The 19,575-nt window shown below is 39.5% G+C and overlaps 1 protein-coding gene across 1 annotated transcript in view; it reads left to right on the top strand.

Annotated features, from left to right (window-relative positions):
• The first annotated feature begins 458 nt into the window (after positions 1–458).
• Positions 459–19,575, top strand: part of Septin7 (septin 7) — a 63,848-nt gene continuing 44,731 nt past the window's right edge. The window contains exons 1-2 of the mRNA XM_085689799.2: positions 459–819; positions 1,552–1,553. Of these exons, the coding sequence (XP_085545925.1) occupies positions 474–819; positions 1,552–1,553 (348 nt within the window). The 5' untranslated portion in view covers positions 459–473. The remainder of the gene's footprint in view (positions 820–1,551; positions 1,554–19,575) is intronic.

Raw genomic sequence — 19,575 nt, 5'->3', positions numbered from 1 at the left:
GGAGGTGTGGGGCCAGCGGGGCCTAACCTCACAGTCCACCTAGAAGGTCCCCGACGCGAGGGGACGGGGTGGGTGGCGGGACAGACACCTGCCTCCGTCTTCTTCACAAAGACGGCAGGTCCGCAGAAGGGCCTCTGCGGGCCCCCACCCTGAGGGCACTTTTCCAATAGCTGACTCTAAGCAGCGCCTCCCTGCCTTACGCCAACTCCGTAACGAGCCGCGGAGGCCAACCCCGCGGCTCCCGCTGCTCCCAAACCTGACGTGAAATCGCGCGGGGCGGCACTGGCGGCGGCCATCTTTAGTTCGGGCAAGACCCCGCCCTCGCGCCCCAGCTCCCCCACTCCCACTTCGAAGTCCCTTGGATTTTCAGTGACAAAAGCAGCGCAGTTCATCTTGGAAGCAGTGCAGAAGAAACATACAAAAGACCACACTGTCCACGACAACGGAAGTGTCCAGGCGCGGCCAATGTAAACATGGCGGACCAGGAGGCGCAGCGAATCGGCGGCGGCGCCAGTGAAGTCATGCTCGACGCGAAGCTGGGCGGCAGGCGGCGGAGGTGGGTAGTCTCGCGAGAACGCAGCCGCCTCGGCTCGGCCCGGAAGCCTCAGGGCGGGCGAGAGCCAGTGGGGCCGTCCGCCTGCTGCCGCGTGCGTAAGTGGGGCAGCGACGCCGGGCGGCTACGCCGCGGAATCGGCGTAGGTGGCTTTGGAGAATCCGGCGGCTGCGCCGCGCCGGGGCTGGTCGCGGAGGGGGAGGGGATGTCGGTCAGTGCGAGATCCGCTGCTGCCGAGGAGAGGAGCGTCAACTGCAGCACCATGGGTGAGCCTCAGCCCCCGGCCGCCGGGCCATCCCGGCCTCGGCTCGGGACGCGCGGACCCCCGGCGGCCTCCGGCCGAGTTGGGGAACGCCCTGGGGGCCAGAGGGTCGAGCGGCGCGGCAGAGAGGCGGAGGGCCCGGGGCGCGGCGGCCGGGGGGGAGGGGAGGGGAGGCGGCCGCGGTGACAGTTTGAATTGAGCCGAGCCGAGGCGGCGGCGTTTCCTGCGCCTTGGCGAGCAGGCCGGGGGAGCGGGCGGGCGGGCGGGCTGGCGAGCCGCGGCCTCTGAGGCCGGAGCCGCCGGAGCCGCCCCGTACCAGCCCAGCCCTCGGCCGCCTCCGAGGCCACAGCCTTTCCTGCGTCTCCTCCGGTCCTCGGCCCCGCGGCCTTCCTGCCCTGATCTCCCGCCGGAGCAGTCCGACCACAGGTCCCCTTGCGGCTGTGGGGGCCAGACGAGCAGGGTGGGGATCCGTGAGCGAGCTCGGTGCCGGGTCTCCGTGGGCCAGCCGGGGAGGGAGGAAGAGGGATGCGCGGGGCTGGGGTGGAGGTGGAGGTGGCGGAGGAGGCTGCAGCAGCTCCAACAATCGTGCTGCTGCTCCCTTCCCCTTATCCGGGCACATCCAGAAAGGCTGGTGGATGGCGAGCGGGTCGGGAGAGACGCATCCCGAGCTTGGCTTGGGTTTAATTTTTAGGAAAAAGGGAAAGAGACAGTCCGGAAAGGGCGCCCCCCGGAGGAGGTGTAAAGGATGGGAATGGTGCCTGGAAAAGAGGAGGGGGTGAGCAGACACGGACTGGAGAAGTTTAAGGAAATTATTTTTTGAAAATAATTTCAGTATTCTGTTTTTCTCTTAAGCCTTTTCATTTCCTTTCCTCCCCCACATGCTGGAAAAAGAACAGGCCATTTCATTCATATTTTCCACTCCAGAGTTCCATTCCCTGCTTTTATGTAGTATGAAATAAGCAGCTGAGTTATTCTTACACATTTCTTTTTGCTGAGTTACTTTTTAGAGTACACTGTTGCAAGTCTGAGTTCTTTGAGTTGAAGGGATAGAGTCTGTGATGACCAGATGCTTGCTAAGTTACCAAAATCATTACTTAACTACTTAAATCTTGGCAAGTTTATTGCTAAATATTTCAACTTTAAGAGTTACTTATTTTAGATCTCTAATTTTGATGAAAAGGAAAACTGTCTTTCTGATGGCCTCTGAGCAATCACTCTAACCTAGAGTGACAAGCACTTTTTTTTTTAAATTTATGAGCATTCATTCAGGTTGTGAGAAGTTGACGAAGCTCTAGGTTTCATGAGTCCAGCAGAAGTACAGCCTGTGGAATCCCGGGAGACTGAAGGATGGACGTAAAAGTTCTTCCAGGAGTCTTCATTTCTCCAAACAGCACTAGAGGAAGAGTAGGGAATAATGGGAGAGTGGAGGCAGGAAACACCCTTTTATTACATCCAGTTGAATGGGACTAGAGTAGATAGGGCTTGAACGGAGCTGTAAAAGAAGTGTGGAAGCTACTTTGATAGTTTACACGATAGCAATATGTCATCAGTGATAGAGCAGTGTGATGGAGCCTAGTCCTCATTATACTGTTAATAAATTATCACAGATGCACTCAGGCTTACAGAATTAAAAACAAAGTTTCTGTGTGTTAATGGGAAGTTGATGCATGTTTTCCTAGTTTAGCAATTTATAGGTACTTGTTTTGCTTTAGAGATAAGATAATTTGTACATAACCACATGAGAAATCCTGGTATTACTTAAGAAGTTAAGTAGAAAATCTGTTATGTGGGTTTGTGTGTTGTTCCCAAAGACATATTCTATTGGCATATTTGAGCCGCTTTGGGATCTTAGGGAAGTTTAAAGGTTGATGCTTTAATAACAAAAGTGTTGAGGAGAAAATAGGAAGGAGAGCTAGATCTGTGGCTTTTGTGACCAGTTGGACTGAAGATAGTTGTAGAGCAGGTTGGTTTCTGACATATAATTATATATATGTATAGATATAGATATATTCATTCATCATGGACTGTGTATGACTGAGGCTGTCCAGTAAAGTAGTGTTGCTTGACTGAATTGTCAGTAGAAAGCCTAATTTCATATTTTGACTTTAAAAGCTGTTTTCAAGTTTTTGTTAAAGTTGAAATTTATTAATGCATTTTATCAAGCATTGAGACAGAAATGTGTAGACCTCATTCTCTGCATTGTGTTAAAAAGTCAGCGGATCAGGGGTAAGGATTTTAAATAAGGAAAATAAGACAAATAAAGGCTTTACATTCTTATTTTGGATTCAGTTATTCTGCACACCAGAAGCTAGTAGGGCTAGAAAGGCCCCACTTGTAATCTCTAGAAAAGGTCACCTAAAAACTAGAGAGAAACCAGGATGGGTCCAAAAAGAAGATAGTAAGTTGCCAATGACTGATTTAGATTTTGGGAAGAAGTAGTTTTTTGTTTTCTCTTGACCATTTTTGTCATCAGATTTCTAGGGAGTAAAGGAGGGCTCTGTCTGGTTCAAAGTCTTAATGAAAGCATACCTTTCCATGGCCAAGAACTTTGATGTCAGACATCGATTCAGATCATTTGCCCCTTCTGCTGATGTATCTGTCATATTAAGTTAGTGCTTCACAAGCAGGTGAATGGTTTTTCGCTTTTCTCCTCCCTACTTAAGTCCCTTCCTTTATTTCCACAGCACTGAAAATCCAAAGTACTGTAAATATCTTTTAAATAAAAACAGAATGAGAAAGACCGTGAAAGTTCCGACTTTATTATTAGGTCCAATATACAGAAAATGGTCCTGTTGTTAAAACAAATTTCCGAGAGAGGGGCTACAGTTTAGTTGCAAAGCATTATTAGCCTTGTGTCTGTGAGGCCCTGGGTTTGATCTCCAGCTTCAGTTCCCACAAAGTTGTCTTTCTTTGTGCTTAAAATTTCTATACTTTCTATACATAAACCTACTTTCTTTCATACACTGGTCCACCTTGCTTTCAGAATAGTTAGCTGGATTAGGGTGTTGTGTGGTAATTTCTGGGTAGCAAAAGATGGGATTTTATCAGTTGTATTAAAGATTATGTACTTGTCGCCAGTAACTTTACTATGTAAACTGAGAAGAGCAAAGTATACCTTGTGTTTGAAAGAATGGCACGAGGCTGCTGCCATTTACATTATTTTGAGGGTTTTAAGACTTGCATATTCATGTGTTTGTGTTTTAGTTTATATTTGTTTTACAGAGACTATAATAAGGAGGATGATCCTCTTCCTCATTAATCCAAAAGTTACAAGGCATCTCTTTTTTTATTTTTAAATTTTAAAAATTTGTATATGAGTGTATATGTATGCAGGGGCATGTAGAGTTCAGAGAACAGTTTGTTGGAATCAGCTGTCTCCTTTCACTGTGGATGTCACAGAATCAACCTTAGGAGGTCAGGCCCGAGAGGCAAGTAAGTGCCTTTGTACCCTCAGCATATGATGTCTGTTTCATTTTACATCTGGAGCTGTAACTGAATAATTTTGGTAGTTTTACTTGAGATGTGTCTCCATTCGGTTTCTCAACCTTAGAAATATTAACATTTAGAGTTTATTTTTGTTATGTGAGTACAACCTGTAGGTTCATGTGTGTATATGTGGTGTGTGAATGCATGCATATTATATGCTTAGTATTTCTTAAATTTGAGAATTAGGATTATCTAGGTAGCTATTTTGCTTGCTTCCTTCCTTTTTTCTTCTTTTTTTTTTTTAGTAAGTTTATTTTTGATTCACTATTTTTTTTTCTGTTTTGGTAATTAGTTTCTAGCACATGTCTGACATTGTGCTAGATCAGTCAATAGATTCAGAGTATAATTTGTGATCCTCAAATATATAGAGTCAGCTATGGCCTTGTGTTAGAAAGTGCAGATTATCTGGGTCCTAGAAATATTCCTTGACTCACAGTATCTAGGAGAGGAGCTTAGGAGCCTTCATTCCCAAGTGTTTCCCAAATTAATAACTTTTTTTTAGGTATAATTTTTATACTTTAAAATTTGTAGGTTTTAGGCACTTACTTCAAGGAACCTTGATATAAACACATATGCATCTATAACCTTACATACCAGTCAAAGTAGTGAATGTTTCTAATGTCTCGGCATTTCCTTGTGCATTTTCTCCACCCCACGCCTTAACCTTGTTGTTCCAGGTAACCACTGGTCTGATTTCTGATAGTCATTGATTAGACTTTTAAAAGTAGTTTATTTAGATACATACTTATTTTGTATTGAAATGTTTTTTTTCTGAGTGGTTTTTAAAGTTTTCTTTCCTTTTTTGTATGCGGTGTTTATATATTTACTTGTGTGCTTGTGTGCACGCATTTGTGTGTTTTGTATCCTTTTTATGTGTCTGTCCCTCCGTTCATCCAAGTATAGCAGCCAGAGAACAATATTCCTTCCTCTGTGGTCTCCACCTTAGTTTTCTTTTTGGTATGTGTTTGTTGTGCTTATGGTTTTGCACATTACTGTGGGAGCATATGCCTATTTGTTTGCTTGCAGGAGGCAAAGGAAGACATTAGGTACTTCTGAGGCTCACTGTTTTGGGATCCACTTGTCTTTCCCCTCAATGCTGGGGTTAGAAGCATATACATCAATGTCTAACTTTTTTGTGTGTGTATGTGTATGGGTGGGTGCTGGAGATGTGAATTTAGGTCCTCATACTTTTAATAAATGAGTCACCTTCCCAGCCCATTCACTTTTTTTTCTTTTCTTTTCTTTTCTTTTCTTTTTTTTTTTTTTTTTTTTTGTGGGGAGACTCTCACTGAACCTAGAGCTCATTCACTGATTGAGTAGACTGGCTAGCAAACCCCAGACATCTGTTGCCTCCATCTCCTGCCTCTCAGCACCAGGGTTGCAGATGCCTGTTGTCACATTGGGGTTTTATGGCTTATACTTGGGTATTGGGGATCCAAACGGATCCCCTTATACTTGTGTGGCAAGTACTTTACTGAATACGCTATCTCTCCAGCCCCTTTCTTTATTTTTCAAGTGCATAAAAAATTTTTTAGAAGTTCAAAGATAACTTTCTAGAATTATATAAACAGACTTGGGATGGGTCCCTGGAAATCTGATTAACTTTTTCAGGGCTATAAAAACTGTTTTTTAATAGTCTCATCTTTGTAAAATAGTCTTGTAATGGCAGTTTGATATTTTGTAAGGTTTTTTCTGTTTTATTTTGTTCTTTTGGTTTTTCCAGACAGGGTTTCTCTGTAGCTTTGGAGCCTGTCTTGGAACTAGCTCTTGTAGACCAGGCTGGTCTCAAACTCAAAGACCTGTCTCTGCCTTCTGAGTGCTGGGTTTAAAGGCATGCACCCCCATCGCCCAGCCTTTGAAAGCCGTTTTCAAAGATTTAACAAACATTGCCTTGCATATATTATTGTATTTGTATTTTTTCTTCTGGAATTGATTTTTGTTCCTCCTCATACCGTGTGTGTGTGTGGGGGGGGTGTTTCTCAATGAGTAGTCTGGGCAGACCTGGAACTCTTATGTAGACCAGGTTGGTCTAGTTCACTCAGAGATCCACTTGCCCACTTGCTCTGACTCCACCTGGGATTAAAGGTGAGCACCATCATGCCTAGCTCCTCCCCCAATCTTTAAAGTCATTCAGTTTCCTACTCTTCAGGTCACCTACTTTAAAGTTTCTTGTATGTACTCTGAAGAATTTTTAAAAATATGGAATTAAAAATCATATATACGTCCTGTCCTATGAGATCTCTTGCCTCATTTTCCCCAGCTAGTCTATTTTACATTATCAGTATGTAAAGATAATTCTTATTTTGTACTGCTGTGTAAATTTGTTATATGGTATTTTAGTCTGTCTGTGCTGTGATAAAAGCATACCTAAGATCGAAACAATTATAAAAAACAGAAACTCGGTTCTTACAGTTTTGGAGGCTGGGAAGGTCAACTTCACATGCCAACAGGTTCCTTAGCAGGTTATAGCCAACTGTGTTTCTAAGTTGGTGCCTTAGATGTGGCTTCCTAAGGAGACAAGTGCTCGTCCTGTGGTGGAAGGAGCTTAGAGTAAATAACTCTCTTGCACCTCTTCGCAGTAATACTTCTATTTTTTTTAATCCTAAGTATAAGATTTTTTTATTTTTTGAAATTATAATTACACCATTTCTCCTCTTCTCTCCAACCCTTCCCCCATGCATCCCACACACTTTCCTTCAGATTCATGGCTTCTTTTTCTTTATTGTTACAAACATACACACAGGCACATACACCCCTAAATATATAAATACAACCTGTTCTGTCTCTATAATGTTATTTCTGTGTGTGTTTTCAGGCTGGTGGCTTGTTATTGGATAACCATTTGGGGTGCTCTTCCTTCACTAAGACCATTTCTCCTGCTCTCAGCATCCCCTAGTTGCCCCATAGTTCCTCATGAGGCTTGAGACCCTATGAGTTTTCCCATTACATTAGCATGCCCACTGATGTTGTCATTGTTTAGGTCTTGTTAAGGCAACCATGTTGATGAGACATATGGGTGTAGCCTGACATTTCTAGGAGATGCAACCTCACAGCAAACTCCTTGTTACTCTGATTCTTAACAAAGTTTTTACTCTCTCCTCCAAAATGATCCCTGGGTCTTAGGTGCAGGAATTGTCTTGTAGGTGTATCAGTTTGGGCGGGGAAGTCACACAATTTTTTTGTTTTCTGCATTTTGATTGGTTATGATTTTTTTCTTTTTTTTTGGTAATCTTTGTTGCAAAGAGAGGTTTCTTTGATGAAAGATGAGAGCTACGCCTGTAGGAATAAGGGTAAATATTTAAAGTGTAGTTAAGAACTATTCTGGTTTAGTAAGAGGGCAATTTTAGGTTTTCCTCCAATATCCATGACTTTACTAGCCCTGGGGCCCTGGCTTGGTTTCCAGTGTCAGTAATGATCCCTCTTGTTAAGTGAGTCTTAAGTCCAGTTAGAGAGTGGTTGGTTTTTACCAGGTTATGCTTGCCACTACTGCTTTAGGGTTATCAGGCCAGGCTGGTCCTTGTTGTGGGTTTATAGCTGGGTAGGACTGTTGGTTGCTTCCCTTCTTTGAAAGCTGACATGGTGTCTTCTGGTACCATGAAACCTAGTTCTCATGAAGGATGCTTTCAGGTCAGATCCAGCTCAGGTTCTCTAGGTCCTGTGTCTGAAGTGAACGGTGTCTTCAGCAATAGGGACTTAACCTCAAAGGGAAGCAGCAATAGCAATATTTTGGCAGTTTCGTGGACAACCTTGATTGATAACTCAAAGGGGGCTCCTTTTGCTTGGTGTTGGGTGTTTTTAAATTTATTTATTTATTTTCAGATAGATAGCCAATGGCTCTTGGGAGGAACATTGTGAGTCCAGATGGGGAAATTTCATTTAAATAGTGTATGTCTATGTATACACGGACTTATATGTGCTGTATTTAATTTTAGATAGATAGATATGATTCCTTATGATTTTTATTCCAGATAGCTTTACTGTTAGTTTGCCCTCACCCTTTTTGGATTCATGCCCCTTCCCTTCCCTTAATTGAAGCCCCATGTTTTCCCTATTGAACTTACGTGTACTCTTCTATTCCCCTCTCTGTCCTGTCTGCCTACCCTTTTTGCTGAAGGTTTCAGGTTCTGATTTAGGTTAAGACCCCTAGTTTTTTGAATGTATTATTAAAGTGTTCTTTTGTTGTTGGGTTTTTTTTTTCTCCTCTTTGCTCTCTTGGCTTTTGGGGTGACCTGCCACCCAACTTCCAAAAAAAGACACACGGAGTCTTGTTTTTTTCTTATAAATGCCTGGCCTTGTTTCTAGCCAGCTTTTCTTAAATTATCTGGTCTGTCTTTTGTCTCTGGGCTTTTCCCTTTCTTTCTTTCTGTATGCCTTTTTTCCTTCTTTCTCTGTGTCTGACTTTGTAGCTGCGTGGCTGGCCCCTAGGATCTTCCTCTCCTTTTCTTGCTTCTTCTTCCTTTTGCTCCTCACAGATTTCTCTTCCTGTTTATTCTCTCGGCCTGCCAGCCCTGCCTATCCTTCCTCCTGCCTTACTATTGGCCATTCAGCTCTTTATTAGACTGTCAGGTGTTAGGCAAAGTAATACAGCTTTACAGAGTTAAACAAGTGTAACATCAGAGAATGCAACACATCTTTGCATCATTAAACAAATGTTCCACAGCATATAGAAATGTAACACACCTTAAAATAATATTCTACAACATTCTTTATTAAAATCTGAACTGGTACATTTCAAACTAAGGCTTACGTTAGTTTTGTTTTTTGGGGGGGTGGGAATGACTTTATATTATATACACAAATTGTCTTAAGATTATAATTAGAGTTCTTTTGAAGAAAAATTTTTCTTTTTTGTCAATTTTAGAGAATATTTTAAGTCATATTATTTGTGTAAGAGGAAAAAATTGTAATTTATCTTTATGCTTTAAATTTATGGTACTTAAAAAAATAACTAGAATTCCACACTATTTTGAAATATGAGGTGATTTCTATAAGGAAAATTCTCCAGTAACTAATGTACTTTCAATTATTGACATTCCAAGCCATTCTTAATAAGCATAAAAGTTTAACAAATAGACTTTTATAATTAGATTAAATAAATTAACTAGGAATGGGGAAATAGTAACTTCAGTCATTGTAAATTCATGTTCATTTTTAATCACTGTAATTAGTTGATTTTATGCCCTGCTTTGATGTTGGAAATATTTTCAGTGTTAGAGGTTCATTAATTTACTAGGTGAGAGAAAAGAGTCCGGAAATTTGTATTTTAAGTATCTTAGGTGATTCTGATGGAAAAACTATGGCTAAGAATCTTCCCTATGTTATGGGGCAATATATGTGAAACTATTTTTTAAATGCTTATATGAAAGTTAGGTGTTCACTTAATGTAATATTTTGGTCTCTTAAGCTATTACTAATCTATTTTAAATATATATATACATATATATAGTATCCTAGTTTTAAAATTGCTTAACTATTTTTTGACATTTCATAGCTTCAGAATTTTAAATTATAAATACCATTTTTTAAAACAGAATGTTTAACAAACCTTCCCCTCTCCCCCCAGTTATACTTGGGGTGTTTATTAGTATTTTAAGTTTGTAATTTACATTTCTTATGTTTTTGGGGAGAGTTGTTTGTTATATATAATCTGACTATTCCCTGCTTTTAGTAGACTGCACATTTAAAAGCTACTGTCTGGTATATTTGGTTTTGTGCTATGAAAATATATAGCATGAATTAGTAAATAATAAGAATTTTATAAGTATATGTATCTTTTTACATTTTCTGCTTTGTGGATATATCTGCTTACCTTTTGTTCTTATTTCCTGGTTTATTTCTTGAATAATTCCTTATTTCTTAAATAATTTCTTATTTCTAACTATTATCTATCTTTTAATTCACTGAATCCAATTACTGCTGCCCATGTGCACTCGGGTGTGCGGTTATCCACTGGCATATGGGGAAACCTTGTAGTGCGCCTTCCCCAAGTGACTTTCTCAAGCAGTCATCAGTTCTTCGTTTAGGGAGGGTCTCAGGAGTCCCTCCCCAGGAACTTCATGCTGGAATTTTTGATTCCAACTTGCTTGGTCTTGTGCAGGTAACCACAACTGCTCTGAGTTCGTGTGACCAGCCATGCCATGTCTGACGGATATCATTTCATATCTTTCCTGCCATCCTTCAGCTCTTACACCTCCACCCCCACTCCGTGGTGTTTCTTGAGCCTTAGGTGATGGTGTGTTGATCCAGGTCCACAGCTGAGCATAAAGTCACTTACTCTCAGCACCTTGAAGACTAAGGAGTGAGTGCGTGCATTAACCACTACATATTGTAATAAGAAGCTTCTTTGACCAAGTTTGGGAGCAGTACAAATTATATAAACAGAAATATTTAAAAAGGTGGTTTAACAGCATGATTATTTAGAAAAACCACATCAATAGGTTCTCCCCTAGGGCTTAGGACTTCTTTAGCCATGTTTGACCATGTTTAGTACCAGATCTGATTTTACTTGCGTAGATCGAGGCCTCAAATCCAATAAGGTCTACTCTGTGACTGTTAAGCATTGAGCTGGATTTACATGTTTGGTTCTCAGTTGTATCCTATAAAGTTGAGGTACTGGGTGAAAGGAAAATCAATTTAAATCAGAATAACTCTTGTTCTGTGGATGTATAAAATAATGTACAAATAAAAGAACTACCAAACCCTTTTAGTCTGTTGACTGAATATGCTAAATCAATTTATTTAAGTTTGGAGTAATGAAAGGTTGACATAAGTACATGGAATTAGTGAAAGCATATAGAAACAAGTCAGCCTTATCTAGGGATTTTTGTTAGAAAGCAAACGTTGGTCAAATACAGAGTAATTATGACTTGCTTCAGGGAGATGATTACATATTCTGTGACGGAAAGGTAACTACAATCTAACTACTTAGCTGGCGACTAGAATCACACACAAAAAAGCCACTTCAGTATGTGTTAGAGCATTGTGGTAAACTGCTTGGAAGCTGACTGTATAGTGATAGTCTTTTTCTTAAAACTTTGAAATAACTTTAGGTTTGCTAAAGGGAAATAGCCCCTCTAATTTGGAAAATTAAATATTTGGTTAACATGTGGAAGTAAGAACAAGGACATGCAAGCTGGGTGGTGGTGGCGCACGCCTTTAAATCCCAGCACTCAGGGAGGCAGAGACAGGCAGATCTCTGTGAGTTCGAGGCCAGTCTGGTCTACAGAGTGAGTTCCAGGACAGGCACCAAAGCTACAGAGAAACCCTGTCTCAAAAAACCAAACCAAAACAAAGCATGGACATGCACATATAGCATAAAATGATCATCTACTTTAGTATTGGCCAGGATTAAAGGGAATGCCAATTGAACCTTTGGTATTTGATAATTTTTTTAAAATACGATATTATGTAACTCAGGTTTTTCTTAAAAATACTACATAGCAGAGACTAACTTGAAGTCTGGATCATGCCCGGCAGCTTAATGCTGGGATTTCAGACATGTACCATCACCCTAGCTCAATTAATAGTATCTTTTAATCTGTTGATGAACATTTTTTAGTACAGCTGGGGAGTTTTATTGCTTGCTTGATTGAAGGGTGGGTTTTCTAAGTCTAGTTGGTTCCTGGAGATTGTATTTAACAAATTAGAATCTAGCTAAGATAAATTTGCTAAAGTGAATATACAACTAAGCAGCTGTTTATCTGCCTGACTTTACTGATATTATAACTTTTTGCCTTTTGAGACAGGGTTCTTCTGTGTGATCTTGGCTATTTTGGAACTCTCTCTGTATACCAGGCTGGCCTCAAACTCACAGAGATCGTCCTGCCTCTGCCTTCCAGTGCTGGGATAAAGGTGTGTGCCACCACCGCCCAGCCATCTGATAACTTTATTCCTCTGCTTTCCTTGTATTCTCATCATGGTTAAGCTGAAGGTTTCTTCTTCCTTTGTAGTCTAATGAGTTTGTCAAAATAAAAAAAAGTCTGATTTACCTGTTAAAAGGTAAGCTTATGGTGGTTTTTTATGTACGTGGCTTCATTTTCTTTCACCATGAATTTTTAAAAGTGGAGATGCTTCTGATTCTTTGGCAAAAACTTGGGAGATGGCAGAAAAAAGAATTGTCACTAAGTCCAGCTAGTAAAACAACACTGGTGTTAAAATTGGGGTATTTTAGATTGTTATTATTTTTTTATTTCATTTTTTATATTAGTTTATTTATTGTGCGTATAGGCATACTTGTGGGGGCCAGAGGACAGCTTGTAGGAATTGGTTCTCTTTCCACAATGTGTGTTTGGGGATTAAGTTTATTTCTTCATGCCTACCAGCAAGTACCTTTACCCACAGAGCCGTCTAGCTGGCTGGCTGTTAATTAACTTAAAAAAAAATGCCACAATGATGAATGCTTATGGTTTTGTTTCTTTGGTCTGACTCAAATATATTCACATGTGAACATACACACACATTTAATTTTTTAACTTACTACAAAACATTTCCAATTAGAAGCAGCATTTATATTCCTACCAGGAATTTATGAGAGTTAGGGTTTACTGTGTACTCACTTACAGATTTATAGAAGTAACCCTCTCCCCCCTTTTTTTTGAGGCTAGTTCTCTTTATGGAATCCTGGAACTTGCTTTGTAGACAGCGCTGGCTCCCAGCTAGTGACTCCTCTTGCCTCTGCCTTCTGAGAACAAAGTCAATCATACAATATGTGTGTAGTGGGAAACTGAGGACATCCTGTATGCTGAGCGCACACTACCACTGAGTATGTCCTCAACCTCATCTATGATTTTAGAGGCCTTATGTGTTCTGGAGCTTGTGCTTCTTTTGTTAAACCTTAAAAAGATTGTACCTTCTATAGTTTCCTCATTGCTCCATTTGTGGTCCCTTAATTCAGCTCTAAGTGCCAGTTCTCATGAGCCTTGTTCTTTTGTATGTTCTTTCCAGAGAATAGTTTCAGATAAATCCTAAATTTGTTATCTTACACTCAAGTTACAGGTTGCTATGGGGGGGGGGGGGGAAGAACACATTACTTCAAGTTCACATTCAAAGATTGTGGTCTTCAGCCTTAATTAGGTGAACAGATTGCTTTACTCTCACTAGCTGATCCTTAAAATAGGTTTTGTTTTGTTTTTGTTTATTTGTTTGCTTTGGCATTACTCAGGATTGAGCAACGGCCTTGTGCATACTAGGCTTTCCACAGCTAACTTGCATCTTATTCAGCCTTCTGAACTTTTTATTTTAAGATAAGGGTCTCACTAAGTTGCTGAATCTGTCCTTGAATTCACTTTAGCCTAGGTAGACCTTGAACCTGTATTCTTCCTGCCTTAGCCTCCTGAGTAGTTGTGCCACCAGACTGAACTCCTTATCCTTTTTCCTGTTCTTGTTTCTGTTTTCACATCTTTGTCTCTTAAAAATCTAGTCTTTCCTCTCTTAAGATTAGAAGGTGGTTTTATTCCAGGTATTAAGGAAAACCACTTCCTTCACTGTATAAACCCCTGTGTCCTTACTTAGCCTCTTCAGTCACTTATATTCTTTGTCTTTTCTGTAGCATTTAAACAGGTACAAATGATCTGCCTTTCTTTTTTGATGTCTAAAGCCCTCTCTTGACTTGGGCCATCCTGTACCTTTAGGTAATGATGGTCTGATTTTGGTATTGGTTCTTGTCTAGTTTCCCACTATATTTAGATTCATACCTTTCATACCATTTACACGATGGCTTAAAATGCTAATATTTGCCCGTTCTTTTAATTCCTAGGTGTTTTGTTTTTCAAGGCAGGGTTTCTCTGTGTTGTCCTGACTGTGCTGAAACTTGCTGTAAGCCATGCTGGCCTCAATCTCAGAGATCTGCCTGCCTCTGCCTCTTGAGTGCTGGGATTAAAGGTGCGTGCCACCAGTGGCCAGCTACAGTTTTCTCTTTTTATATAGTCCACTGCCCATCTAGAACATATGTCTTCCATATAAGGTCCAGTTGGTACATTAAATTCAAATGATTTTTGCATTTACTAATTTGTATTAGTAATGGTATTAGTATTAATAATACTACTTGTATTACTAAATGACAGCTATTTGCTCAAACCTGAAATCAGAAATCCAAGACTTAGCACTCCTCCTACAGGTTAGTTATAGAAATTCATCAGCTAGCTCCTTGGTATATAGTCCAGTATACCATCCAATAGAAATTTAATGCAAGTTGGGGCTGGGAGAGTACTCAGTGGTTAAGAGCACTTTACTGTTTTTTCAAAGGATTCTGTTTACTTTCCACACTGGGCAGTTTACAACCACCTGTAACTTCTAACTTCAGGGGATTTAAAGCCCTCTTTTGGTAGCTGTGGGCATGCATGTCCATGTGACATGTACACACAGACACACATAGGAATGAGAAGAAAAATGAATGTTAGTTCATTAATACATCAGTTATATTTGTAACCCTATCACTAGCCTAAAATGTGCAGCAGAAATGAGAGAGAACCCACGTCAGCATCATGGAAATCAAGAACTGACTCCTAAAAGTTGAATAACGTGAGAGGCATGAAATACACGTTTGTCCTCACATGCACACAATAAATTTACAGTATTTTAAAAAATTGTCCATCATAGTAAAAACTGGAGTTGGAGATATGCAAAATAGCACACAAACCCGTAAAATACTTGAGGGTAGGAGATATGCCTATATAATCCTGTAATATTTTAGTGTTTGTGTTGTTTAAGTTTAATATAGGTATTTGTAAATCATTTATATAAAAATATTTACACCATTTAAATGGTGGATGAACATTTTTTTTTTAACTTGGCTATATGACCTTAGGAATTGACTAAGCAAGTGCCTGAAAGTTGTAGTTAGATGTATTATGTAATACTAGGGGCATTAAGTAGTAGACGAGTAAATTTCTGTGGTAATATTTTTATAATCTATGATTGGTTTTCATAATTTAATTAAAGAGTTAATTATTTTTTTAGTGGAGGTTTCACTGTGTGCCTAGGCTGCCCTTGAGCCCAAGTGCTGAACTGACTGCTGCTGCTGCACTTTCCTTAGGGACTAGGACTGCAGGTGTGCTCCTTTGCCTGCCCCTTTTTTCATATTTAGAATTAATTTAAACTTTTGGAGGTAAATTTATTTAGTTTATCATCGTGTAAAACAATATGTAATACACATATATGCTAAAAATCCAAAGATTGAATTTAAAACCGTATAGGAAAGAGCAATATTGCTGTGACCTTTGCATCTTTGTAATGTGGTATTTTTTTCTTAACTGCAATTGCAAAGGGAGAAGTAGAATTCTGGGTATGTTATGATGCTTTGGGTTATACATTGTTGTTATTAAACATTTTAGGTTTTTTTTTTTAACTGAAATTCTCTCTCTCTCTCTCTTTCTTTCTCTCTCTTAGACAGGATTTCTCTGTGTAACAGTCCTGGCTGCCCTGGAATTCACTTTGTACCTCAAGGCTGGCCTTGAACTCACAGTGATATCGCCTGTCTCTATGTCCTGTCTGTTTTGTTCTTCAAGTATTTTTGATTCCTAGAAATAGAGTTAAGTAAATCCAACACAGACATATGCAGTGTTGTATTTTATTTCCATCAATAAACAGAATTGTTCATTTTCCCTTTAATAAATTTGATATAGAAATTGTATATATGAACTAAAATATTTTGAAAATACAAGCCATTAGAAGAGATCTGTGTTGCTTTTTATATAACTGGCCTGAGATCAATGAGTACCTTCATGACCCCACAGTATTTTGGTGGAAGCCTAGGTGAAAAATAATGTTTTTATATTTTCATAATTCTAAATTTCATAATTTCACTGCTCACGCGTGCATACACACCAACACCCACACCTGCCCACCCACGCACCATTTACTTGACCAGAGATTGTATTTCATTCTGGCACAGTGATTATGAAGACTTTCAGAGTTAAAAACTAGAAATTGTTTTTAAAGTTCAGGGTAAGGAAAGAGTCTTATGAGATAAAAAGTTATCTCCCTTAGTTAGCAAACAGTTATACTGTTAGCATATCCTCTAAACTGTATTTGGTGCCAGGTTTTCTGTGCTGGAGTCAGGTGCTCCAGATGGTAGCTTTTGTATTTTTCTGGGATGTTTACATGCAAATTCTGAGAAAATTTGTTTGGCAGCAAGTAGCCAGACTACTTTGTCATTTATCTTTGGACAAAATTTCTTCTGAAGAAATTTGTTTTGAAAGTGTGATCATTCACATTGTTGGAGGCTATCAGTTGTGAATTCGTATTTTGTTAGGATTGTAGAGAAAATTTGTCTCTCAGAAACTAGTCACACAGGAACTAGTAAGTTAAAGGTTCTAAATAATTTAAATTTAAAGCTAATCATATGGATAAAACGGTATACTTTAAATCAGCTTAATCACTTTCTCACTGTGTTACTAAAACTCTCCTTGTTAAAAGGTAACAGTAAAATTATTTCCAATTTTATGGACATATTTTTTCATTGGGTGCAACACAGTTAAAAGGGTCCCCCCCCTTGGAGTCATCTTAGTTTTCTTCCCATCTTCCTGGCAGATCTTTCTTCCCATCTTTCTCAGCCTTAATTGTCAGCCCAAATTGTTAATAGTGCTCCGGTTCTTTGCCCTGGATCCCCTTTGCAGACCAGACTGACCTTGGACTCACTGAGATCCACCTGCCCTCTGCTTCCCAAGTGCTGGAATTAAAGGCATGCACCACCACTGCCCTGCAGGATCCTCTTCTCTTTATTATTTATAGTTTCTTTTGGGGAATCCAATCTCTTTCCAGTGTACCTGTGCAGATAACTTATTTTCAGCACCAGCCAACCCTGGAATTTCCGTTTACTTAAAAGTTACGTTTAAGATTGTGTACTGGACCTGTCTTCTTGAATATAGTAGACAGTTCAAACTTAACATGCTTAAAGCTATTGTTGATTTTGGCTCTCACTACTCAGTCTTCCTCTTCCATTGTACGATTTTCATAATTGCCACCAATCATTGAGTCGTTCAAGGCAAAACCAATAGTTATTACTCTTGGTTTCTTTTCCTTTCACTGATGTCCAATTCATTAGCAATATTCCACCAACCCAGCTTTCAAAAATATATTTCTAGTCCTTAAAATCTCTTACTGCTTCTTAGTAGCTTAATTTACTCTTTGTGGTATTATTGCAGTAGTTTTCATAGTTCTTAAGCCACTTTACTTAACAGTGAAAGCTATCTTTAAAATGCTAATCAGGTCACTTTCTTGTGCAAAACCCTCCAGTGGTTCTGCCCCCATGTCTAAAATAATATTCAAACTTCTTACTTTGACTGAATCCCACATGGTTTGGCCCCTGCCTGCCTCTCTGACCTCATTTCCTATCCTTTTGTCTCTTTCCTGTGTTATAGATCACATATTTTCTTTTTTTGTTCCTGAAAGTGCCAGATTTATTCCTAGTTTATGATCCTTTCTGTTAGCTAGAATGCTTCCTGCCTTTTATTAATTCAACCCTAAAACAGTACTGATTATGAACCAAAGACTTGAGGAAAAGACAATGAATAAGACACAGGTACCTACTCTTAGGTGTTTTATGCCTTTTCGTCTGGTGGGTTTCTTGAAATGGCAAAAGAAAGGGATGGTTGTGAAGATTTTTCAGTTCTGCACGTGCAGTGTGTGTGTGTGTGTGTGTGTGTGTGTGTGTGTATGTGAGAGAGAGAGAGACTTTTTTTGACTGTTTTTGAAATTGTACTTTCACTTATTGCGAATACCTTACCTGCTAAAGTTGTTTGAAGTCCGCTGCGCAAGCATAAGCTTGTGTCTTTCACAGGGAGTTTACCCTACTGTTGTTTTCTTCTGCACTCTTTCAGTTTTCACAGCCTACAGTTTCTCTAATTTCCTCATATGGTATGGCATATCATTTTTTTCCCTATGGTCTACGTGTCTTTTAAGTCTGAGTTCACAGAATTTGAAATACATCATTGTATGAAAAGATTTTAACTAAAATGTTAAGCTGGGTTGTTGACTGACAACACAAAAGTTGTATGAAATTTATAGTACACCTTTCCAAACATATGTCTACTTATTTTGCGGCATTTCCTCTTAAGACAAGGTATAGTAATTGGCCTTAATTCAAAGATAGGAGGTCTTTTTATATTTCTAAGGGAAATGTAAAAACTACTAAAAATATGAGAACATTATTGGCATGCATAGGAAAGAATGTCTTCAATTTATTTTAATCTCTTTTATTAATTTACTTTTAAGTCATTGAGTTACATGTAAGTAATTTTAACTTTTTTCTCTATTTTGCTGTGTTCCAATGGATTTGTTACTCCTGCTTGAACTGAATGTGCCACTACAATTTGTGGAATTCCTCACATGCTGTCTTCTGTGAATTTGATGTGCTGGACTCTGGGACGCTGGAATGATGGACATGTTTCCATTACAAAGTAGCTGTGAGTACACCACATAATTTATACAAAACCTTGTTAATAGTCTAAATTTATCTTGAGATTAGATGAAATATGACCTTTAAGGAAACATTTAACTTACAACATTGCTTTAGCTCCACTCATAATAGGCTTTCAGATACTTGACTCTGAAATACTGTATTATGGTCAGTTTGCTAATCATGTTCAAAATTAGCTTTTAATTTAATTGGCTGGCTTGACTTACAACATTAGGCTTAAAAATTAGTTAATTTTAATGGCAAGGATGAAAGTTGTGACATAGCTATAAATGTGATATGTAGTAGGAGGAATGGGCTGCTTGTCGTCCTAGCCGGGCCCTTTGTTCTGTCCTGCCTGGCTAGTTTACACCCGAAATAATCACACAGAAACTGTATTCATTTAAACACTTCCTGGCCCATTATTTCTAGCTTCTTATTGGCTAACTCTCACATATTAGTTTAACCCATCTCCAATAATGTTTATCACCACTTGACTGTGGCTTACCGGCATGAGTCTAACCAGCATCTATCTTGGACAGGAGAATCAAGGCATCTGCCACACTGTCCTTCTTCCCAGAATTCTGTTCTGTCTTTCCGCCTACTGGAGTTCTGCCCTATAAACTAGACCAAGGCAGTTTCTTTAATAACCAATGAAAGCAACACAAATATAGAAGGGCCCCCTACACCAGTGATACCAGTGAAGAGTACAGATTCTGTTTAAACCCAGATGTGCTGGAGTAATACTCTTCTATCACAAGTTGTTTTATGACTAGGATTTAAATGTATCAGAGACTTAGGAGACATTTGTGCCTCTTGAGAGTATTTTGCCACAATATTTAAAGATGACTATTTCTAAAGTAAAATTAAGCAGTAAACCAT

The sequence above is a fragment of the Myodes glareolus genome, chromosome 4 (genome assembly GCF_982192425.1).
Source record: "Myodes glareolus chromosome 4, mMyoGla1.1, whole genome shotgun sequence".
Taxonomy (NCBI): domain Eukaryota; kingdom Metazoa; phylum Chordata; class Mammalia; order Rodentia; family Cricetidae; genus Myodes; species Myodes glareolus.
Note: the sequence above shows the minus strand (reverse complement) of the source record. Positions and strands in the feature narration are given on the sequence as shown.